Below are 23,743 nucleotides of genomic sequence, written 5' to 3' on the forward strand. Positions count from 1 at the left end.
TTAACAAGCTTTCCACAGAAGCTGTCCATATTGTCTTAATGTATATGCAGATTTGTTCTCATTAGAAGCATCATGGTATCTACTTTGATTTAAGATGAAGTGCTGTGGATGTGAAAATGACGATGCTACTATTTACAATGACGTCAGTGACTACATGGGCGTGATTTCTACCGTGGATGGCGAGACATGTTCCCCCCCACTTTTTAAACACTATTCTTTATTTTAGTCTAATCACTTATTGCTACAATGTGATCCATCCGTCCACCCATTTTCTGCCGCTTAAACGCGGCCGGGTCGCAGTGGCATTGGGCTGAGCAATGTAACCCAGACATCCTTCTCCCCAGCAACGCTCATCAGCTCCTCCTGGGGGATCCCAAAATCCCTAAGCGTTGCCCAGACCAGGAGAGATATATAATCCCTCCAGCGTGTTCTGGGTCTGCCCCGGGATATCCTCCCAGTTGGATGTGCTCGGGCACCTCCAGAGGGAGGCGTCCAGGAGGCATCCTGACCAGGTGCCCATACCAACTCAGCTGGCTCCTTTCGATGTGAAGGAACAGCTGCTTTACTCCTAACCTCCCCCGGATGTCTGAACTCCTGACCATATCTCTAAGGCTAAGCCCAGACACTCTCTGGAGGAGGCATTTGGGCTACAGTCTGATGTCAACATTGTGAACAATTACTGTCCACTGTTAGTCAGACAAGAGAAGACAAGAGTTGGTGAAAATGTTGACATGTTAATCTTGGTCGCTTTAAATTACTCAAGTACTGTCTTGGGCTTTATAACAAAGGGTAAAGCGCTACTCTCTGAAGAAGAGTGTTTAGTAAATAAATACAGTATTTATCATGAAATTTGGGAGTATTGCTCAATGAAAGCTAAATGTGATTTTAAGTGATCTTAAGTGGCGTGTTTAGTGTATTCATGATACCATAATTTTTACATAGCATTTCTCTTTTTTATTACACTACCATTTGGAAAAATTGATGACAAATGTTATGATAATGTGTTTGGCTATTTGCTAGATTGACATACATACATAAATGCAGGAAATAACCAATGTTGTGTAGTAAATAGTGTGGAGTTGAACATTTTAAATTCATTATTCAGCATTCAGTTACATAATCAATCAATACCAATATCACTCTTTTGCATCAAAAATGTGCATTTAGTTCGTAAACTGTCTTTTAAAACTGAGTTTTAATGGAGCGTTGACAAAGCAGTACCGGTTAGCTTAGCACACTGGTGGAAGTTGTGAGGAAGAAATTCGATTCCCCATAAAAGTAAAGCTGTTTTATTAATGCTGTTTGTTCTCAGTTAGCTTGGTAACGTTAGCCACTAAACCATTATTCACTAACAACCTGGTTTTGTCATTTTTGGGTGTGTGAAAACTGCAGCTTCATTGTGAGAATGTAACTTCATTAGTGCTGCTTGCCGTAACCTGGGCTAACATTAAGCTAATTGTTGATGGCCAGTAAATTCTTATAGAACATAGGCTGACTGCTTGTTAAACCACAATGTCTTGTTTCTATTTCTTCATGTGTTAAATACAGAAGATGTATTGAGTGAGAGCATGGATGTGGTAAGAGAGCTAGATACATTAGCTAGATAGGCTACGCCACCACATAGCCTTAGATGACGCCAGTTTCCCTCAGTTGTCATTGGTGGTATTGCACCAAAAGAATTCCCTTCAGCTCAAAAAGCACTTTCACCATAGACAGCTGTTATAAGAGAGACGATTCCACGAGCTGCAAACAAAGTCAATTATTACTCTATTATGAATTTTTCATCATATTTGTAAAACTTTCCCAGAGCCCATTGAATGAAATTTTAAACACTGTGACATTATCCTAATGCAAAGTCTATGGCAGTGGTCACCAACCCTGCTCCTGGAGAGCGCATGTTTTAGGTACCTGCCCACTCTAACAAGCCTGATTCTAATTATTAGCTCGTTATCAAGCAGCTGACGCTTGTCAAGGGCTTGATAACGAGTTAATTATTAGAATCAGGTGTGTTAGAGAGGAGAGATACCTAAAACATGCAGGGCAGTAACTCTCCAGGAGCAGGACTGGTGACCACTGGACTACGGGCTGAGAAGGGAACCTACAGGCATGGCCAATACTGTACATAATCAGTCACACGACGCTGAAGCAAACACGGAAGCTTTTTTAGCTTATGTGTAGGGTAAAGAGTGTTAGATGGCCAGGATCTGCTCTCATGCCCTCCACAGAGCAATGATTAATATAAATGTAAAACTGCCTGACAGGTAAAAGGAAAAAAAGAGATTTTGTGCATATGCAGAGGGGAGGAAATGAGAGGGTCAGGGAGTTCAATTGCATTGAGGAAACATGAGAAGGAATCTGAGTGAAAGTGGTTAAAAAGTGAAAAGAGAGATGTTTTAATCATTGTTACCGTTAGTTTTCTATTCTCCTGGCCTTCCTCTCTCTCTGATTTCTAACCTACAACATGCAACTCTTTACTGACACCTGCTTTCTCTTCTTTCTCTTCCTCCTCTTTCCCTCACTCCTTCTGTTTCCCTCCTACCACCTACTTTCCCCTGAAAATAAGTAGTGTGTTGTGTCTGGAGATGAAAAGCACCCCTTCTGATTTCTATGGAGGATTAAAATGTTTCAATTATCTCTCTCTCTCTCTCTCCCTCACTCTCGAGAGCAGAAGAAAAGGCTAAAAGTTTGCCGGCAATCCAAGCTGATGGGCTGACGGAGGATGAGAGGCTTTGAGGCAGGCAGTTAACAAGGCACACACACACACACACACACACACACACACACACACACAAACACGCTCTTAACAGCGTGGATGACACTAAATCCACTCCAGTATACTTCAGTAAATCTCGCAAACAATATAACAATACTTTGACAGCTACTTTTCCATAAGAATTGGCGCCCAAAAACTGTCGCCCAAGCAACGACATGAGCTGTTTCAGGCACTCTAACAGTGAGATGTAATCAGATCAAACTGGATAACAACAACAACGCTTCAGCACATTTATCTGACCTATACAGCAGCTTTTTATGTCACATTTTTAGAGACAGAGTATGCTTTTGTTAACCTGCCCTCTGGTTCTAATCGGTCCTTTGATACGCCTGTGAGTGTCAGTAAGGAGCAGGAGATCCTGTGTCTACTGCCAGCTCTACACCTTTCAGTACTTCCACGCATCGACACTGATAACAAGAGTTGGTTCTCTCTTCAAGTCCGCAAAATCAACAGCAGTGTGTTGTTATGACAGAATTTATAATATCTGTCAGCAGAAATTGAGTTTCTGGCCTTTAATCTGACAAGTTGTTTTAGTATTTTTTGTTTTTACTTGGCAGATGTGTGATTTAAATACAAGCTACAGCACATAGATAAGGTGCTGTGCATGGGTAGCCACCATGCTGATATGTAGTATGTATTAATGTGGTGTAGCTGTTTGTGGTTGTAGTGAACATGAATCATGTCAGAGGGGACTATTTTTCATCTAAGTCAAGTATCTGCATGAACATGTCCTGTGGTTTTCGATGCGGAATGGAATTCAAATGTACTCATTTTGTTCAAGTGCTCGGTTTACATGGGCGAGAAACACAACAGGTCGGTCATCACTGCTAGGAAAAACAGTTGTCACACTGATGCCAGCTCATATAGTAAGGATATGATGATGGGAGTGAAACCCGGGTCGTTCTCGAAGTGAGGCGACGCAGCGAACCAATGAGGCACGCTGCAATTCGATTTTTTTTCAAGTAGCAAACAATTCTCCGGGTGACGTGACATGCATGTATATATGTGGGTAACAGATGTTGTACTAGATGCCAGCTGCGAGGTGAATATCAAATCTAACTCGACAGTAAATCAGTGAAGTGTGGTGGTAATCTAGGAGCAGCTGTGGTGTCAGGGTAGAGGCATGGCTCCAGGTGTGGAGGGAGGCAAATATCAAATAAGAATTGAAATCAAATGAATATCAGTGATGGCAAATATCTGACAGGTCGCTTTGCCAGCAACGAGTCATATGGGTCACCAGGTAATGTATGCATATTGGCAGGACAACTTTCTGGAGGCAATTAACAGTCCTTCAATCATCAATGAATGAGACTCTATAGCCATGCTAGACTGTGTTTGTTTCTTTTAGCTAGACGCTCACATCAGCATGCTATCATGCTCACAATGACAATCCTAACGTGCTGATGTTTAGCAGATATGGTGTTCAAGGTTCATCGTCCTAGTTTTGCTAATTAGCTGATGGGATTTGGTCATAAACCAAATTGGACAAATTAAGAATTTGACCTTAATGATGCTAAATGGCGCTAAATGAAAGGTCAGCAAACACACTATCACAATTCATCCATTGGGTACTATGAATGTCTAAACCAAATTTCCTGGCAATTATCAAGTAATAGCTCAGACATGTCACTCTGAACCAAAAATGTCAACCTAGGGAAAAAGTCAGGGGCTCACCAAAGTTAGGATTTATCTATTATCCACTGTAGCAAGCCTGTCTCTACAAAATTACATTTTTCCAAAAAAAATTTCAACCCATCTTATTGCTGTTGATATTTCAGTCTGGACTGAAGTGGTTGAACAACCAGTGGACTGTCAGAACAACATCTTTGGAGCCACACTGCTAGCCTTCAAAACTTGGGAAGGGAAGCTGTCTTCAGGGCCCAGTGTGATGTCTTCAGATAACACATATTTGTTCTGACCAACGGCCCAAAACCTAAACATATTTAGCTTACTGTCATCTAAAACCAAGAAATCAGCAATTTGAGAAGGTGGACCAAGCAGGTTTGGCATTTTTGTGTGAAAAATCCCCATCAGACCATGAATAGTAAAACAGCAAATTCATCAATAGTTCTTTGTTAATTGACTCATCCATCAACCAGCTAATAGTTTCAGCTGTAAACACACCTGAAAGTGAAAAATCAGCCAGCTCAGTGTGTCCTCAGTGGGCGACACAGAGTGTAGAGAATGAACTGAAGGCCAACAGCTGCCCACAGTTTGTGACAAAAGCTCCTTTTACACAGCCAGTTCAAGGCGGGAATGCTGCACCTTTATTCCACCTCGCAGTTTTGTATAAAAGGTACAGATATGGAGTGGGGGGGGGGCAAATAAGCCGGCTATAGAGGTAGTCAGATGGCTGGATCAATGTCTGTGTAAAAGAGATGGGTGGCACAGCAGGACAGGGGGCTGACAGGGAGCTGTTATGAAATATGCCATGACTCTGAATCTGGAAAACTGGAATACTCTGTAAAACATGCAGTTTGTTTGCTTCGGTGTAAAAAAAAAAAAAAAAAAGCAAAGATGGCTTAATGAGGGATCTTCATACAGCTGTAAAGAAGGATGTCTGTACAAACAAGTTCTCAGTGGAGGAATTTTTTAGGGGGAGAGGAAGTTGGGGCTTTAACTTTGGTGTCATGGCAACAGCAACCCATAGGGCCTCATGGGAGGAGAACAGAGGGATACTGTAACCAGGGGCAACAGAGTGGTAACTAGGGTTACTGTACACTTGATCTGAGCAGAGGTAAACTGTGTGTGCAAGGCTTTATTAGACTTTTAAAAACCTTTCATTTTTACCTTCATGTGCAGTCGCTCTGTTAAGATTATCACACGGCTCTTGCATAAGCTATCTTGGTGAATCTGAATTTAAAAGTAAATGTATTGTCGGAAATGTCTGCAAGTTTAGTTCACAGCAGATAAAGAGGTATAATGATCTCACATAAAATACAAAGCAAAGTTTGGAAAGCACAAATAAATACAGTCACTGCTCGCTGCTCCATCCCAGCTGTTTCCCCAGAGAGACCTTTAGGCAGAGTTATTACGTACATGGCACACACACACACACACACACACACACACACACACACACACACACACACACACACACACACACACACACACACACACACACACACACACACACACACACACACACACACACACACACACACACACACAGTTAATTATGTGGCATGTAAATGTCATGTCTTAAGTGGCCCTGGTGCTTTCAGACTCATAACAGGGTACACACATACTCTCCTGAGTGGCAGCTCCCAGCCGTTGCTCATTAAGCAAGAGAAAGTCAGGAATTAGCAGCCGCTGTTAGATTCTTTCCCAATATGAAGCTCATCGAAAAACAAACACTTAGCAGCTTTGCTTCTGATCATCAGCACTGTCAATCAACTACTGTAGTTTTCTTTCACCATGGTAACAACCCCCCCTGCTTTTTCAAGCGGTATAAGCAGGTACTTCCTCTGATACTAATGGTGCAATCCAGCAGCAAGCACATTTCATGGCGAGATAATGGGTGCTAAGTCCAAAAAAACCAGATAGCACACACTTAAAGAGCTTTTTCAATCAAAATCCACATGCACCATAGTACTGGGCTGAGATTGTAAGTTGTGAACGTTTAAAGAAAGTGAAACATCCTGTATGTCCTTGGGAAATGATGCTCTCCCCAACTTTGATGTGACAACTATGTACTCCTCTCTCCTCTCCTCTCCTCTCCTCTCCTCTCCTACTCAAAGGACTCAAAGGTCAACTTGACAAATTCTTGTGTGAAAGTGTTCACTTCACGCTAAGTTTATCCTTTAAAAAAAACTGCATGATTTGCAATGAGATGACCAAAGAGATGTGTAATGTAAATTCATATATTCAGTCATCAGTGCCCTTTTTTTTCACTTGTGCACCTGTCTTTGTGAGCTTGTTTTAATATTACTGGAGCAGTATTTTAAATGTGGAGGCTAAACATGTTGTAGCCTTGACTGAGACCGCTGTGACATAACACTGACCTGCTCTAATGGAACATGAACTAATGGATCATGTTGTGCTCGTCTTCCAGCCGTCAGCTGCTCGTTATATTGTTGTTTTCTTTCATACAATCAGTTCATAGGAACATCTCATTCTCTTTTTGTTGAAGACCTGCTATCTTCACTGGAACAGTCACCAAACAAAACCATGCTTATATTTAGTGTGACTGTCCATGTCATGGCTGGTCAAATTATCTCAGGTTCTGGTTGTGCAGAAATGCAGATTAAAGCGTGCAGTGTGAGCTTTAAACATCAGAAATCTTCTAAAACGACAGAATTCAGAGTAATGTACATATTTGTGGTACTCTGTAAACCAACAGTAGGAGCAGTTTATGTCATAACAGGTAACACACAGTTTAACCAATCACATGACTATTGGCTCATCAGTAATGCAATACCAGACACGCGGAGCTTGTTATGTTAATGTAAAAATAGTTATTATAACTGTTTCTTATGTACACCTGTTCAGTTGTTGTGACACTACACATGACGTCAGCTAGCTACCTAGTCTTGATTCCCCCCCCCCCCCACACACACATACACACACACACACACACTAACACACACCCACACACACACACACACACACACACACACACACACACACACACTGCAGCACATACAATCACTAGGTGTAATCTGCTCAGGACACAATACAGCTCTGATCTCATCACTGTTTGTCTGTTCAGATTCTCAAGAGGGCCGCTGTGTGTGTGTCTGTGTGTGTGTGTGTGTGTGTGTGTGTGTGTGTGTGTGTGTGTGTGTGCACGTCTGAAAAGGTCACATCAGTGAATCAATGACTGCCTCTCAAACATCCGCCTCTGAAGTAGAGAATGTGGCTGGACTGATTAAAGGCTTTGCATTGTTCTTGATTATTTGTTTATACTCATAATTTCCCTCGCCTCTGCTTTCAATCCTTTCCTTCCTCAAAACATCAATTAGTAGTCAGAAGACTGCTTAACACCTGTGTGCAGGTTCAATAAAGTGACTGTAAAGGTTACTGACAATCTATGAAAGGCAAAACCAATTAGGCAAATGTGTATTTTCCACTTAATTGTTTTATTCTGTGTAATCAGAGACTTTCAGAATCATGTGGTTTTGGTTAAAAAGTGAAATTGATGATGATTTAGAGGCTTGTCTACTTCATTAAGAAGCAAATTCCAAAAGGCCTCCAAAGACCAAACCATATTTATGATTATCTAAGAATCATTACAACTTTGTGAAGTCTGTTTAGTTCTCCTGTTTTCTGTCTTCCCTTTTCTTTGACACATTCTCTTTTCACATGCAGTGAGCTCTAGCTGCTTTGGCAAGATCAGGGGATGAAAGAAGGGTGTAGAAGAGTAAAGCGAGAGTAGAATAGACATGATTACACAGGCAGAAAGTTTAAGTGAGAACCTTAGAGAGATGGACAGTGAGAGACAAACAGGTAATAGGTAGAGAGAGCTGGGAGGGGGTAGTAGATATACAGGAGGTGAGGGACATGGAGGTGAATAGGGAGAAAGGGAAGGATGGATGGATGGGTGACAAGTGCCCTCTCATCCAACAGGCAGCTCGGCGTTTGTTGCCAGATGTGGCTCAGCCAGGGAGAGGGTGAGGAAGGGGCTAGGCGGAGGAAAATGAAGGTGGATGGAGCAGAAAAAGAGAGGAAAGAATTGAAAGCAGAAAGAAATCAAAGAAAAAGCAGTTGATTGAAAGAAAAATTGAAGGATTTAGTGTGACTGACAGAATGAAAGAAAGAGCAACTGAGCCACCATTCACCTGAAAATCATCATCTATAATTTTGGGGGAAAAAGCTATAAAAAAAACTGTAATAGAATAAGGTATAATAGAATACATTAAAAGGAAGCATAACTTTGGAGTTCATATATTTGAAATCAAAAAATTGAGTCTACACACGAAAAAAAAAAAAGATTATGCAAAACATCCAAATCCAACCATGCTTTATCCTTTTTTCCCAAGCAGGTGTCCCATTCAATACAGCTTCCTGCCTCTACCCTAAAAAAAACAGTTTATAAAATTACAATTTTGCATCTAAAGTCTTCCATCGCCAACCTTTTGCTCTTGCACTTTTTATACCATACAAATATACCAAGCAAATGCCCCTGTGAATGAGCCAAAAAGAGTGGGGATTGATTCCGACCCAGAAAGCATCAGGTGAGGAAAACGTCTTCAAAGGGCGTCTTAACTCTCAGCCTTTGATCCAAATCCAGACGACCAAGACGGCGAACAAAGAGACCTCAATCCCCTCTAGTCTCCACCCTCCCTCGCTTTTTTTTCTCTTCTCTTTCTCTAGGCCACTAAAGAAACCTGCACTGAATCCATTTTACTTTTCACTCCACCTTCACATCACGTCACCCCCGCACCACAGACTTTACTCATTCATAGAGCCACGCTGTATTGTGCACCTACTTATTGTACTACAGAAAATCCTTTAGGTAAACACACTGCTTTGTTTTCTTGACAACTGTCAGAAAATAAAAGATCAACACCCCTCTAACTGTATGCTAAATATGAAGCTACAGCCAGCAGCCAGTTAACTTATTAACATATTAAAGTACATTAAGCTATGTTAAGCTGTTATCACAGGTTTAGCTTGCAGAAAGCATTTTACAGGCCTCACACTGCAGAGATCAAGCAATGTCTTAGCACAGGGAGACAAAAGCTACTCTTAATCGAAAGCTATTACCTTCTGAACAAAGGTGAGTTGAGACAGCGAGAAAAAGAGAAACAAAAGTTTATTTCTTTTCTTTGACTCTGTGTTGGAATCCAATACTATTACTATTTTTTTTTTTAAATAATACCAGTACCAATCCATGTACCCTGTCAGTAATACCAATACCAAATGAGTACTTCATTCTATACCCAGTCCACATTTTGTGCACTTTCTTTTATCTGGTGTAACAGGCGTGTAGTGTAGCCACACTTAATAGCGTTTAGGTGGCATCTTGGCTGCTGAACTGCTCAGCACGCTAACTCAGATTCACCACAACTTCCCCAGCACAGACGGGTTGTAGCTCCTGTGGCAGTGGGCTAATAACGTTGCATTAAATCGAAGAACTAATGCGTTGATTGGCTGTGAGCAAGTCCATACAAATAGTCATATTTTCTATCTCTGGGTGCAAAAAGGATCAGTTGCAGGTATCGTTTGACAGGAGACGTTTCGATACTACTTGGTATTGATTTATTTCGGTCAATATGTTAAAGGTATCAAGTAACGATACCTAGCCCTACTAAGAAGCATGAGTATGTATGAGTTCAGTATTCCAGTAATATGCAGACGACCTGCTGCCCGTCCACAACCCTGCAGCTGACACACACACACACAAGGTACTTAGATGAGTGTGGAAGAAGAATATTTTCTATCCTTCCTTGTCAGCAGAGCACATGAGCATAGTGCAGAATGAGGAATTAGTGTTCCACTTGGTTAACAGGTACCATTCCTGTTCGGTTGTCCGACAACAGCAACTGAAAGTCAGCAGAGTGAATAAGCATGTGTCCAAGTCCTGTCCGCACCAGATGATGGCTGCAATGCACAGCTGAAAGAAGAAATTTAACTGTATTTCTATTGTTTAGGCTTTGGCAGAAATCACTTCAAACATGCCAATAGATGGATGCATTTTACACCTCTATTGTTTGTTCAGTCTGGTATGAAAACAATGTACTGGATATTCAAGAAAAAAGCAGAATAGTGAGAGAACACCCTTTTTTAAGCACGTACCAAACACGTTCTTTCGTTCATGCCTGTCTTTGCGGCACAACTTCCCATCCCTATTCTCTTGTCTCTTCCACGTCTCCCTCGGCATGAGGCACTCTGGGGCTTGTTAGCAGCAGTGTCAGTGATTAAAGACTGCAGGTAATTAGATACACATGACACCATTCTGACTGACTGGCTCACTGCGGCGTCTAGCGGCACACAAGCTGAATGTTTGTTCTGTGAGGATTTGTTGCTTTTCTTTGTCTTTTGTGATGCTAAGTTCATTATGTCTGGGTTTTGGACAGTTTGACAGAAAAATAAGCAATTTGGAGATTTCCCCTTGGGTTTTTACAAGATGATAATGGGTATTTTTAACTATTTTCATTCATTGTAGAGATGAAATGATTTAATCAAGAAAACTATGGGCACATAAATCAGTAATGAAAATAATTAATTGTGGCCCTAACGTATAGGATCCTTTTTTAGGATCTTTTAATTTAACCGGATGCTGAACAATACTTTTTTAGGTATCCAAAATGTTTCAATTAACTTTCATGAACTAAAAACGTCTTGAAATGTGATGATGAAAAGTGATGTTATGACTACACCTGTACTCTGGGAGTCTGGGGTTACACCATGGTTATGTTATTTAGCCAACCTTGTCTCCATGGTAGCAACTTGTCAATCAATGTAGCCGTAACCTAAAGCATACCCTGCTTTATAGACAATTTTAAATTAAATGGCACCATAATTTACAAAATTAACATCATGCTGTATTCAAAAAAGCAATCGAGACCATCAACTTATTAGGACATTTCACACTGAGATAATAAATCATTTGAAAGATACATTCATTTTCTCATAGATTTCTATACAATCAGATTTCTTTTTGGAGCCAGTGGAGTTGCCCCCTGCTGGTCATTAGATAGAAGGCAGGTTTAGGTAGTTTACACATTGGCTTCACTTTTCAGACCAGGAGATACCCGCTTGGTTACAATACTATTTGTAGCCCTTCACTGAAGTTTAATCATTTATAGACCAATCATCAAATGTTTTCATATCAAACAGTTTGATTTGGAAGTAGGATGGTTTCTGTTTGAGGTTGTAACTTGAGCCTGTTGATTATTCTGACCACAAATGCTCATGAAGCATAGCTTTTAGCTACAGTTAGTAATGTCCAATAGCCTTATTCGGGTTTTTCTTCCTGAGGAAAATGCATGGGATTTGTTACTGTGTAGCTGCTCTATCCTTGCTACATAATTTGCATCAAAGTGGGTTTACATCACAGCTTGGCTTACATAGCCTACTGATCTTTCACACCTACAGTATCAGGGTTAGTTTGAGTCATGTTTTAACCAGAATAGTTGATCTGCACATTTAATTTTGAGGGCTATGAGTGGCAGATAAATTGGCTTACACCAACAGAACACTAACTGGGAAACCAGGTGGTTGACATGAAGTCCTGCTGTCTGAAAAAACTGTACCCAGCCTGACATGATGGATGTGAGGAGGCTGACTGAATGACCTACTGCTTACTGTCAGCCAATCAAACACTCTAATAAGATCAATACAAAATCATAGTGAAATTAAACAAATTCCACTTTAAGAATCAATGTTGAAAAAAAAATATTGTTTGACTTTTTTTTTTCCTCATCTAACTGCTTTTTTAGAGTTAAGTAAGTTATAACTTCGATATCACTCTCATATCTTGAGATATGAGAGTCTTCTCAGCTTATCATCATAACTCTAGCCATGAAAACAATTACACTTTTTTCACAAAATTATTCCTTTGAACTACAAAAGTGCTGAGATGTAAACCTTCAAAATGTGACCACAGGTTTGGGAGACAAAATTAACAGAGATGTAATTCAGCCTCTTTTCAAGACCTCTGGACCAGTGAATCAGCTGGATGCTGTTGAATAAACCATGAACCAAATGCTCCAGTACAGCCCCATCATGCTGGCTGTCTGCAGGCCGCCTCATCTCTCACTAATGTCTGTCCCTCGTGTCCTGTCTCTCCTCACTTGTCAGTTTGTCTCTCTCCTCTGATTTATGTCTTGCTTTTCTCACTGTCTCATTCTTTCTTTTGACAGCGACAGTGACAAGCTCCCTCTTTATCCAAATTTATGTCCTCCTCCTCCTTCACCTCGTGAATTTATATCCTCGCTCCTTTGACACCTGCTTTCATTCTGTTTCACTCTTCTCTCTTCGTTTCCTGTTTCTCCTGCTTTCAGTTTCTCTCCTCCTCCTTCACGCTATTTTTGACTGTTTTAATCTACTTTTTCCTCCCACATTTGCCTGCTTCTGTCTGTCACATTTATCTCTGCGCTAAAAGCTTAGCGGTTATGATCAACAACACCAGCCTCATCATGAAGAAAGAACAAAAATATTACGAAGAAACTCATCGGAATGTTCCCATGACACACAGTAGGTGGTGCTAGAGGCTGACGAACTAACAGATAAACATGTTAGCTACCCAGAACACGCTAGTTAGTCAAAAAATTATCTGAGCTTCTTTGTATATTCTCTGTGCTGCGTTTACTTCCTCTGGTGATTGTACATAATTTAAGTCAATTATTAAAGAGGGGAAAAAAAGTTCTGAGTTAACTCGGTTGCTAAGGTGACAATATCATACAACTTATTAAAAAACGTATGTGTACCACCCACTCCTGTCTCCAATTAATCTTTAATTGAGGCAAGAAAACCCTAACCCTAGTTTACCCTTCAGCAAAGGAAGGTTTAAAACTTTGGATGGGGTGACACAGCTAATTTTGTCTCTCTGTTCCTTCACTGTAAAGACAGTTTACTATTGGTCAGCAATGCACATTTGTGTCCAAGTTTGCAAAAGTTGCTTGTTTTTTAATTATTTGTGGGCTTCTTTGTCTTTAATGGACAGTTAGTGGCAGAGAGGCCGACAAGAAACAAGGGGAGAAAGAGAAAGGGATATAACATGCAACAAAGGTCCCTTGCCGGACTCAAACCAGGGACATTGTGCGTATATTACATGCACTGTAACCACTCAACTACCAGGGCACTCCGCAAGTTTGCAAAAGTTGTACTTACTTGTCACTGTTAACAAATCAACTGAATGAAATGGAATGACTTTGCATCAAAACTTTGCCATTTTAAATGGAGTGACCTGCTTCCACTGAGAAATAATGATGATTTTTTTGAGGGGAGCACGTCTGCCTTTAGGCTCCTTTTTTGAAGAGAGTTACTTAAAATAATCTTAAAATCTAGTGAGGAAGTTGCTGATTTGGCATTGCTGACTATAAATTACATAAGACAACCACTAGGAGAGAGTACCTGGAATTCAGAAAACAGTATTCAAGTAATACATTAGTGATGAGGACAAACTTCCACAAAAAGTACAGTCAAAGTTTAGGAAATGTTTGGAACGCTGACTGGAGTAATAGGAAGTAAGAAACAATCGTACTCAGGAACAATGACAGGAAATAATTGCAGTAATAGGAACTTAACATATAGCCTTTAGGCTATGGCTAGCTATGGCACTGTAAAATACTGTACACAAAGGCAATAGTTTTCGAAGCACGAAGTGGATCTGCTGTATCAATTGCAAAATTATCAGTTCATTTAGAAAATAACTGACAAAAAAACCCAGACTCGACTCGGTACGGTTCCAGAACAGACCTTTTCCATTACAATAAGTACCTACTCAACGTGGGCGGGGTCATCATAGCACTGCTCCGCGAAACTGCCGTGACTTTGTTTTATACGCGACACAAAACACATAAACAATGGAGGACATTGAGGCAGTGGTGTACTTGCTGCTCTGTCTGTGGCTTTTTGTCACACACAAAGCAAGAAAATTGAGCCGTATGGTTGTAACGCTGTTGCCGGTATTTAAAAATGCCGGGTTTGATTCTTGTGTGGGACTGCTCATGACTCTTCCAGCAACAACTCTTCTGACCAATCAGTGGCCGGCAGTCTGTTGACGTCACATTTAGTATCGGCTCGGCTCGCTTGGAACCTCACCAGAGCAGGTACTAAAAAAGTACCAGGTACCAGGTACTTTCCCTAGTGGAAACGCAAAAAAACCCCGAGCCGAGTCGTGCTGGAACTGTGTAGTGGAAAAGTGCCATAACTGTATCACCTGCCACATTTTTGACTGACAGGTGATCTGACAGGTGTTAGTGTACAGCTTAGAACATTTGCTCTCCATACCAAATAAAAAGAAAATGGTGAAGCCAGTTTTATTATTCTAACAGGCATGAGCTGTGTCTGGCCACGGTGAACAGAAGCAGCTGCACCCTCCTATTTGCTTTTAGCTGTAATGTTGTAATGCTGTCTAGTCTTGACAGTGTGGATAAACAAGCCTCCCTAAACTCCGTCTGCTTTCTGTGTCTATGTCAAACACAGTAACGATAATTAACAGATGGCCAATGAGTCACAAGGCAAGAGGCAAGAAAAAAAAACTACCCGCTAAATGAGAGTACAGATACAAAATTCCTGTATGTCCCTGGTTGTGTAAATGGGTACATCTCAAGTCTCTTAACTGCATCCACGTTTCCCTCACGTGCGTCTTTTCCTTGCGTCTTAGTCTCTTCCACTGAGGAAGTGTGGAGAGACGCAAGGAAACCATGTGAAGAGAGGTAACAAGAAAATATCTTATTAAAGAAATGAGACGTTCCTCTGAAGCGTCATGTGAAGTGACATCCATTTCTGATGATGGCAGCAGCTGATCACAGCTGGATCAGCTGTCAGTCGGCTTTAACAGCTGTAGAGACTTTTGATGGAGTTTGTGTCTGCACATATGTGCACTGTGTTAACACTAATAAAGGTGCACAGTTATCACTGACAGAGCAGCAGTGTTTCCTCTCTGCAGACTGTTACCTGTTTGACAAACACTTGCACATGAATAAAAACCTGCATTCTGTATTAATACTGTGTACTGTGTCCTGCTGAGAGACACAGGAACCATTTCTACTGGCAGTATGTCTTTGTATTATTTATTTATTTATTTATTTATTTATTTATTATATGCCTCAGTATTTACTGATATTCTGAATTTAAATTCATTATTTAATAACCCAGAATATGAATGGAGTGTCTTTTGAACGCTTCTCAGATCAGATACCAGAGCTTTGAGACAGTCTTCAAAATAGCGGACCATAACAACTTCTGGTTCAAAGTGAGAATAGACTAAAGATCAAGTAATAGATTTGAGATGTACCCAGTGTCTCTCTACTCTGTCGTCCAAGATATCATGGAAATGTTTTCTTCCTTAATTAGATCGGGCAAGTAGCAGGGCTTCAGAGAAAATAAACTGGCACTGTTAAAGGCCAGTTCCACCCACACAGGTGTCTTCACTTAGTTGCATGATTAGACCTTTCCTCTAAACTGTGTGGGCATATACACATGGTGCTTGACTGCCTCTGACTTTCCCTCACTCTCTCTCCTGAGTTGTGTCTGAAATTTGTGTTTTACAGAAGACATTTAGACATGTCACAGCAGTAAAAGTTCAGATATACATTATAAAATTAGACATTTAGCTGCTGCAGTTTTAGGGTCCTGGCATTGTGCATGCTGGATCACTGTCACATTGACATGACTTACTGGGACATTTAATAGTATTAATAGTAATAGTAATAGTATCTGTGCTTTTCCTACTGTGACAAGTTAGCAGTGGTTTTTATCACGTGTAGTAAGAGAAAAGGGCCTTTAAGGAAAGACTTCATTGTAGAGGTTTTTAAATGTACTGTCCACCACTGTATTTATCTCATCTAAAAGTGAAAAGTTATTGACTATATAGGGCCCTCAAAAATTCAGTGGGAATCTTTCTGCTACCAATCACACAACGCAGAGCGCTGAACATGTTGCAGAAGAGATAATTACAGTAGTGAAGTAGTGTCAGAGATGACAAGAAGACTATAGGTCAACTAGCTCTGCCTCTTCCTGCCAGCTAAAGGAAGCTCTGTAAAAGCTACACGTTTTTGCAGTAACTAAAAGTCCTTGCAAATAAGTGAATTAAACTTACAGAAAAGTTGCATCAATAGTATGACACAGTACCAGTACCGGAGCCGGGGAGACTAGCATGTGAGCCAGCTGTCAATCAACACCCAGCAAACATCAAAAATGCTATTGTAGGAGCCAAACTGTATATTCACGTTATAGATTAATGGTGCTAAAGTTGAATTAACTTTTGAGACTAACAACTGAGGACTGAGTGCAGTTACAGGTAATCTTTACAGTGTAATTGAAATGCAAAAAAAACAAACTGGTATAAAGTTATTTCATTCAGTCGGCAGCCTAAAATGAAATCGCCCTGCGAGTCATTATATCATGACATTTCTATTTTGCAGGCACATATTAAGTTACATACTGCAGCAGCTCAATGGACTGTGGCGTACGAGAGGTGCAACTCTGAGTGCTAACAGTAAACTAAGTGCTGATAAATGATGCAACTATTTCAGAGAATTATTAGCTGCTGGAAACACTCCACCGGCTGCATAACAATGGCTGTGATGTCATCATCACAAAACAAACACGCATAAATATACATACGCATGCAAACAAGCTCAGGCGTACTGATACACGTATGCTTATATTACACAATGGCAAACACACACAAAAAAAGCTCACTGATGTATGCTACTTGTATTTGCAGTGGAGGCGGATGCATAATGAAAACATGCACACACACACACACACACACACACACACACACACACACACACACACACACACACTCACACACACACACACACACACACACACACACACACACACACACACACACACACACACACACACACACACACACACACACACACACACACACACACACAGTCCCTGGTTTGCTGTTTCAGCAGCTTGGGGGCAGGAAGGCTGGCCCTGAAATCTATGCCATGACTGTAAAGACGGAACTTGTCCAATTAAACAATTACTGCCCCGCTGTCAGATATACAGTACATTGCTCCTCTTCCTCTTTTCGCTCCACTTGTCTTTCTCTTTCTCTCTGCTTCTAGCCTCCTCCTCACCCCTTTTAGACTCTGCCACCTCCTGCTTCTCCCTCTGCCAATCTCTCCCCTGCACCTTCCTTTCTTTTTTAACAATTCTCTCCGTTAGCATCTCCCTTCTCCCTCTCTCACTCATTAAAACAGTTCCCTGGTCTTCTCCCTGGAGAGAAAGGCAGGAGGATAAAAATAGCTCTTCTTCAGCTTGTGCTCACTGGTTCTTTCCTTCCAGCCTTGCGTTCTGTACATCAAATAACTACGATTCCCCGTAATAACCATCTTTTCCTCTTCTTCTCTTGACTTTCAGGCTGTTCCCTTCTTGCTCTGCGGCCCCCTCACCCATCCATTCTCCTATCTGGATCTATGGCTCTGACAGTTTGCAGTTGCAGTGTGTATTCTAGAGACTGTGAAAGCATAAAGTTGCCCGATGAAGAACAACAATCCTACAGTGGGTCGGTGATGGAGAAAGAGTGGCTCTATTGTTATACAGCTGGTCTCTGTGCGGGATGAGATCGGCGAGAGATGAAAATGTAAATCTTAAACTGACGTTCTGTGTCGGAGCAGCTGGTAATTAGGTGGTGTGGGCATTTAAAATGTTGACAGTCGATGCCACAGTCTGTTGCAAAAGCGACCCCAAGCGAGATAATAGTATCACATACAGTGATGATGTGAACAGTTAAATCATCTGTAAAAAATGTTTGTGTTTAATAGTCTACAACTTCTGTTTATGAATGGATTTTGCAGTGTTTATCTACACACACACACACACACACACACACACACACACACACACACACACACACACACACACACACACACACACACACACACACACACACCTATTGTTCTACTTAATGAAACAAAAGCTTGGACAGATGAGTACAACTAAGTAAACCACCATGGTAGAGCACGTTAGAGTGAACAGATATCTTCTTTACAGAGATACATTTTGGGGATGTCGCAGTGCTGGAGAGGACGCAAAGGAGTAATCAGCTCGGATAAGAGAAACCGCCTACACACACACACACACACACACACACACACACACACACACACACACACACACACACACACACACACACACACACACACACACACACACACACACACACACACACACACACACACACACACACACACACACACACACACACACACTTGAGGACCAAATGGCCATCTGGCTGCTATGAAAGCAAAAGCTTTTATGCTGTTTTTCCTCATTAGTTGAATTCTTTTCATTCTATCAGTGTGTCATTTTGTCAATGACACACTGATAGAATAAAGAGGCAAGGAGGGAAAGGATGGGACAGAGAGAAAAGATAGATGGAGCAAGAAGGGGTGTAAAGAGAGAAGAGAGATAGTGAAGAGAGAAGAAGATGAAGAGGAAGAGGGAGAGAAAGTGGCTCAGTATATGTGCCGTGCCAGAGGGTATAAACAAACCTTTCACTGGCACAGCTACACAGTAATATAAACTTTCCCCTCTGAAAACACTTTAATGTCCCACCATGCTAAAAATACAGCACACTGCAGGAGCAGCTCAGACAGCAGACAGAGTTAATACTGAATAGTTCCCTGCTATAATAGAAAAGACCTCAGAGACAATAAATCTCACACAATCACCTCTCTGAAAACCAACCAAACAAGGCCAAACTAGTTCAAGAACAGGTAGAGGAAAAAGAGCTAGAAAATACTTAGAGAGCACATACATCTGCCAAGGCTGTACAAATCTCTTAAGTTATTTTATTGATAAACCTTTTCTACAGCTGACAACTGACATCTCATTGCTAGAAAAGCCACAGATGTAACACTGATGTTGTCTCTGTTATACCATTAAGCCAGCATTCACAATACCAGGACTCTGACACAGGTACACGTAATGTTTTCAGTTACACTTGTGTATACTTAGTCAAAATAATACCCCAAATTATTTGAAATTTTTTTTGGACATTATAATCTGCATCTGGATCCAGCTATATCATATTCATATTATGTTTCTAAATTCACATAACTGCAGAACGTAAAAAGAAATGTGTGAAAACGACATTCTGATTCTGCATCAATAAATCCTAACTTGTTTCTTGGCACTAAGGATTACCTGTACACCAAATGTAATTAAAAAGTGATGATTGTTAGATATGCTGTTGATTATGAGACAGGAAAACAAAGAAGCAGAGGGGAGCAAAATCATAATCTTGTTGGAGATCATTAAAGTCATGTAATTCTCAGCTGACAAACTGAGATACTGGCTACAATGTGTCATACAAGACATGCACATACAGATAACATGTGTCATGTTAAATTAGCTCTCTTGTATATAGTACTTCTGTAATGGATCATCTTCATACACACAAAAATCTATGTTAACTAACATTTTTAGCGGCAGTTTTTCTCTCCTGGTTCGCAGAGATCAATTTAAAGTCACTCACCATCTTTGTCGGCTCTTCTGAATATCTGTGAACAGAGAAGGAGACAGTACTGTTAGTATCAATGAAGGCATCTGCAGTGAGCTGCAGGATGTCTAAACAGGAAGAGTTGACAGTGAATATGAAAGCCGGTGAAAGAGGGCAGCTTCCAGTCTTAAATTCAAAATCTGTGTTTGGCAAAGTTACTTTTTAGTGTCTAGTTAGTAATTAGTAGTTATAAGGGTTGGACACATGAAGTGGATTCAATGCTCTGATACAATGTAAATTTGAATAGCATTGTTTAGTCAAGGTGGTGTCTGCTCCTCAGTTTGAACATTTTCCAATATATATTGTATTATTGCATTGACCTAGATGACATACAATATACAGCTATACATCATCTGCATAACAACATATCAAATTTACTAAATATAGAAATAAGGGGACATTTATACACTGATCAGTAAGGTAGGTGATATTTGCACATGAGAAACTGTCATTTTCTGATTGGACGATGCAAGTTCATTTTGAGAGATGTGATATAAAGATATTATCAGCCAAAAGATGCAGTGAATCAGTGTATATGTTGGCTGATAATAAAACTGTAGTACATAAATGCCAAAGATACATACAGAACATTTGCGTTGGCACCATTACATAGTTTGCTCACCAGAGACACTTGGTGAAAAATCTTCTTTTTAAAAAAAACTAATGTAAGGAAACATTAGACAATATATTGTTACCAGCTATATTTAAAACATATCTCAAATGCAATTTGTATTCAGGTTAGAAATCCTACAACAGTTTTCTCAAAAACTTTGGACAGTAATGGTACCTTGGATATTGGTCTGTAATTGTTTAAGACAGCATTGTTGTTGTTTTTTTAAAGGAACGGTGAAAGTACAGGACAGTGAAAATGTAACATCATGTCAACCACAAACTAAAGTCACTACCATCCATTGAAGTCCACAATAATTTTGAACTGCTTTCATTTGTAATTTGCTGTAACAGCTGTAAGCACTTTTTTCATCTTTGGCACAGTATGTCTTTTCTGAAGGAAACTACTCTCAAACTGTCACATTTACCTCAGAAAGAGACATAATACTGAACCTCAGAGTAGTTACAGGGGAGTTTAACCTAAGATATAAAATGCCACTTCAGATCTTTTGGCAGGACGTTGATTAAAAGGACATCTTGTATTTTGAGACTGAAGCTGATGCTATGAGGTTTATAAATGAATATCCAGGCCTCCAGGTCAGGGCCATTACATAGCCAAGTTTCAGCGAAAGTGACAGATGGTTAAACACATGTAATGTGGTGTTTTTTAATAGAACCGAATGATAGATCCCAGTGGGTGAAATATTAGTAATATAAATTATCTGTCTCGCATTCAATTTGTCAACTTTTGGTCTTAACCAGTGAATCCACACAGAAACCCAATCAAATAGACACACACACACACACACACACACACACACACACACACACACACACACACACACACACACACACACACACACACACACACACACACACACACACACACACACACACACACACTCTCTCTCTTATTAATATGTCTCCACTAGATAAGGGGCTGTGGTGTGATAAGACTTATTAGGGAGCCACAGGGCTGAAAAGTTAGTGTGACAGAGGATAAAAACTCACAAACATTATGCACACACACACACACACACACACACACTGATCTAAAGCTGATTGATGTTTACTCGCTGTGTACGTGTGCACCGCATTCTGTTCATGTATGCACAGTCACACACACACATGCAATTCTGGGAGCTAATTTATAGCTTCAGTGAAAGCATTTCTCTCCATGGAATTGAAAGTGTCAGGTCTTGTACTTTCATCAGTGTTTCAGAGTGTTACATGAACTGTTCCTCCTGACAACGACTGTCAGAAAACAGCACAATGACAAGGTGGAATACAGCGAAAAAGAAAAAGGTAATGGGGGTGCAATAGATGAAATGAACCGACAGGATGACAGAAAGACAGTGATAGGGAGACGCATGGAGTTACACTGTGTATTGATTCATTAATTTAATCTCTTAATCACATTAATATGAGTGGCCAACATACAGCAAGCGGTGTATGTAGCCACATTGAGCATACAGAAAGAGGATGAGTGTTCTAAAAAGTTTCTTTGGATGTTTCAACACTATTTTCCTGCTGAGAACACCTGTCACCAGTGGACTGTTGTAGCTTTGTGAAGCTGAAGTCATAAAGACCTTCTTGCCTAGAGGGGATGAGCGATAGATACTAAAAATATTTCGGGTATCGCTTTAACTTAGGCAGGATATTAAAGTTTGAACATGTGAGAACAGAACTTACAACGTTCATCATTTAAAAATGTGTACGACTGTTAGAAAAAAATGCCTCATGATTTTTCTCTGACTTTCAACATCAACTGTTTAAATTTACTTTTTTGTTCTGCTTTTCTGACACGATTCACATTTCAAGGCAATTTAGATGTGCAACAATGACAACAATCATGCCAATCTGAAAATAATTTGTATGCAAATTTAAACTGATCTCACAAATGTATCATTTTTGTCATGCATACTTTTTGGTGTGCATGCAACAAAACTACATTGACTCATCTAGAGATTCCTTACGGTTTGTCAAACTATAAACACGGGCAGGATTCAGGAAACGACTGCAGCCATCTGAGCAGGCCAAAGTGAAAATCATTAACTACTGAGATGTGCGGCGTTTCAAATGACAAGCTGTTCTGCATTTTTCTGCTTTTCCGGCTGCACCCTGGGGCGCGCTCAACTCCGCAGAAAACAGCCGTCTCTGGAGCTGCTGGAGACAGCGAAGCTCGGAGAGGATGGGGAAAGTGTTTTCGGTGAGGAGGCGGTGTTTGTGTGTGTGTACATGTGTGTAAAGAGTTGTAGCAGAAATGAGGAGTGAAGAGAAAATGAGAGACGGCAAAAGGGGAGAAACTGACAGGATTCAACGAAACTGACGACCAGAGACAGAAGGAGGGATGCTTTCCTTATGTTGCATCCTCTCCTCCTAACCTTATTAAGAATGGATGTTTTCTTCTGCTGGCGGAGGAGAGACGAGAAGGAGGTGGAGAAGGAAGGAGGGAGGTGAAGACGAGGAAGCGGGGGGATGACAAAGAATGAAAGGAGTTAAAAGTGCAGAAAGGAAAGGTGCAGCGGGGTTCAGATGAAGGAGAAAAACAGAACAGCAAAGGATGAGAAACAAGCAAGCTGTGAGGGTCTAACGAGGAGAATGCTGCCTGCAGGCGCACGCACGCACGCACGCACGCACGCACGCACGCACACGCACACACACACACACACACACACACACACACACACATCACTCAAATCCCCTTGGAGTGAACCTTGGCCATAATAATAATGCTGGGGTCAATAATATCGGAAAATGGCAAAAACGATTAACATTTCAAAGTTCAAGCGATTGCGGAAAGTGAAGAGAGAAAATGCCAGAATGAGTTCATAGCTGAACTCATGTCAGAAGGTGGGGCTTACACTGTTTATTGACCAATCAGTGTGAGTATTGCAGCTAAATGTCGATAAAAGATCATGGGGAAAACATGAAAAACTTAAATATGAAAAAGAAAAAAATGAATGAAGGTGAAGCTTCTGTGACTGGAAGGTATATAATATGATTAAAAAACGAAAAAAGAACTTTTAAAAAATCAATACAGTCTTTACTATGAGAGATATGGTGTCATGAAAACAGAATAGCTGTACTGCATCTGTCTCATCTTCAAGGAGGGAGGCTCAGCAGCAAACTAGGCTACACCCCCATCAATGCCCCTACACACACACACACACACACACACACACACACACACACACACACACACACACACACACACA

At 40.7% G+C, this 23,743-nt stretch overlaps 1 protein-coding gene across 1 annotated transcript in view; it reads right to left on the reverse strand.

Moving 5' to 3' along the window:
* The window catches only part of necab2 (N-terminal EF-hand calcium binding protein 2), a 127,154-nt gene that overhangs the window by 102,121 nt on the left and 1,290 nt on the right, over positions 1-23,743 (reverse strand). Inside the window, exon 2 of the mRNA XM_062421253.1 lies at positions 19,893-19,917. Coding sequence (XP_062277237.1) covers positions 19,893-19,917 — 25 coding nt within the window. The remainder of the gene's footprint in view (positions 1-19,892; positions 19,918-23,743) is intronic.

This window comes from Scomber scombrus, chromosome 6 (genome assembly GCF_963691925.1).
Source record: "Scomber scombrus chromosome 6, fScoSco1.1, whole genome shotgun sequence".
Classification (NCBI taxonomy): domain Eukaryota; kingdom Metazoa; phylum Chordata; class Actinopteri; order Scombriformes; family Scombridae; genus Scomber; species Scomber scombrus.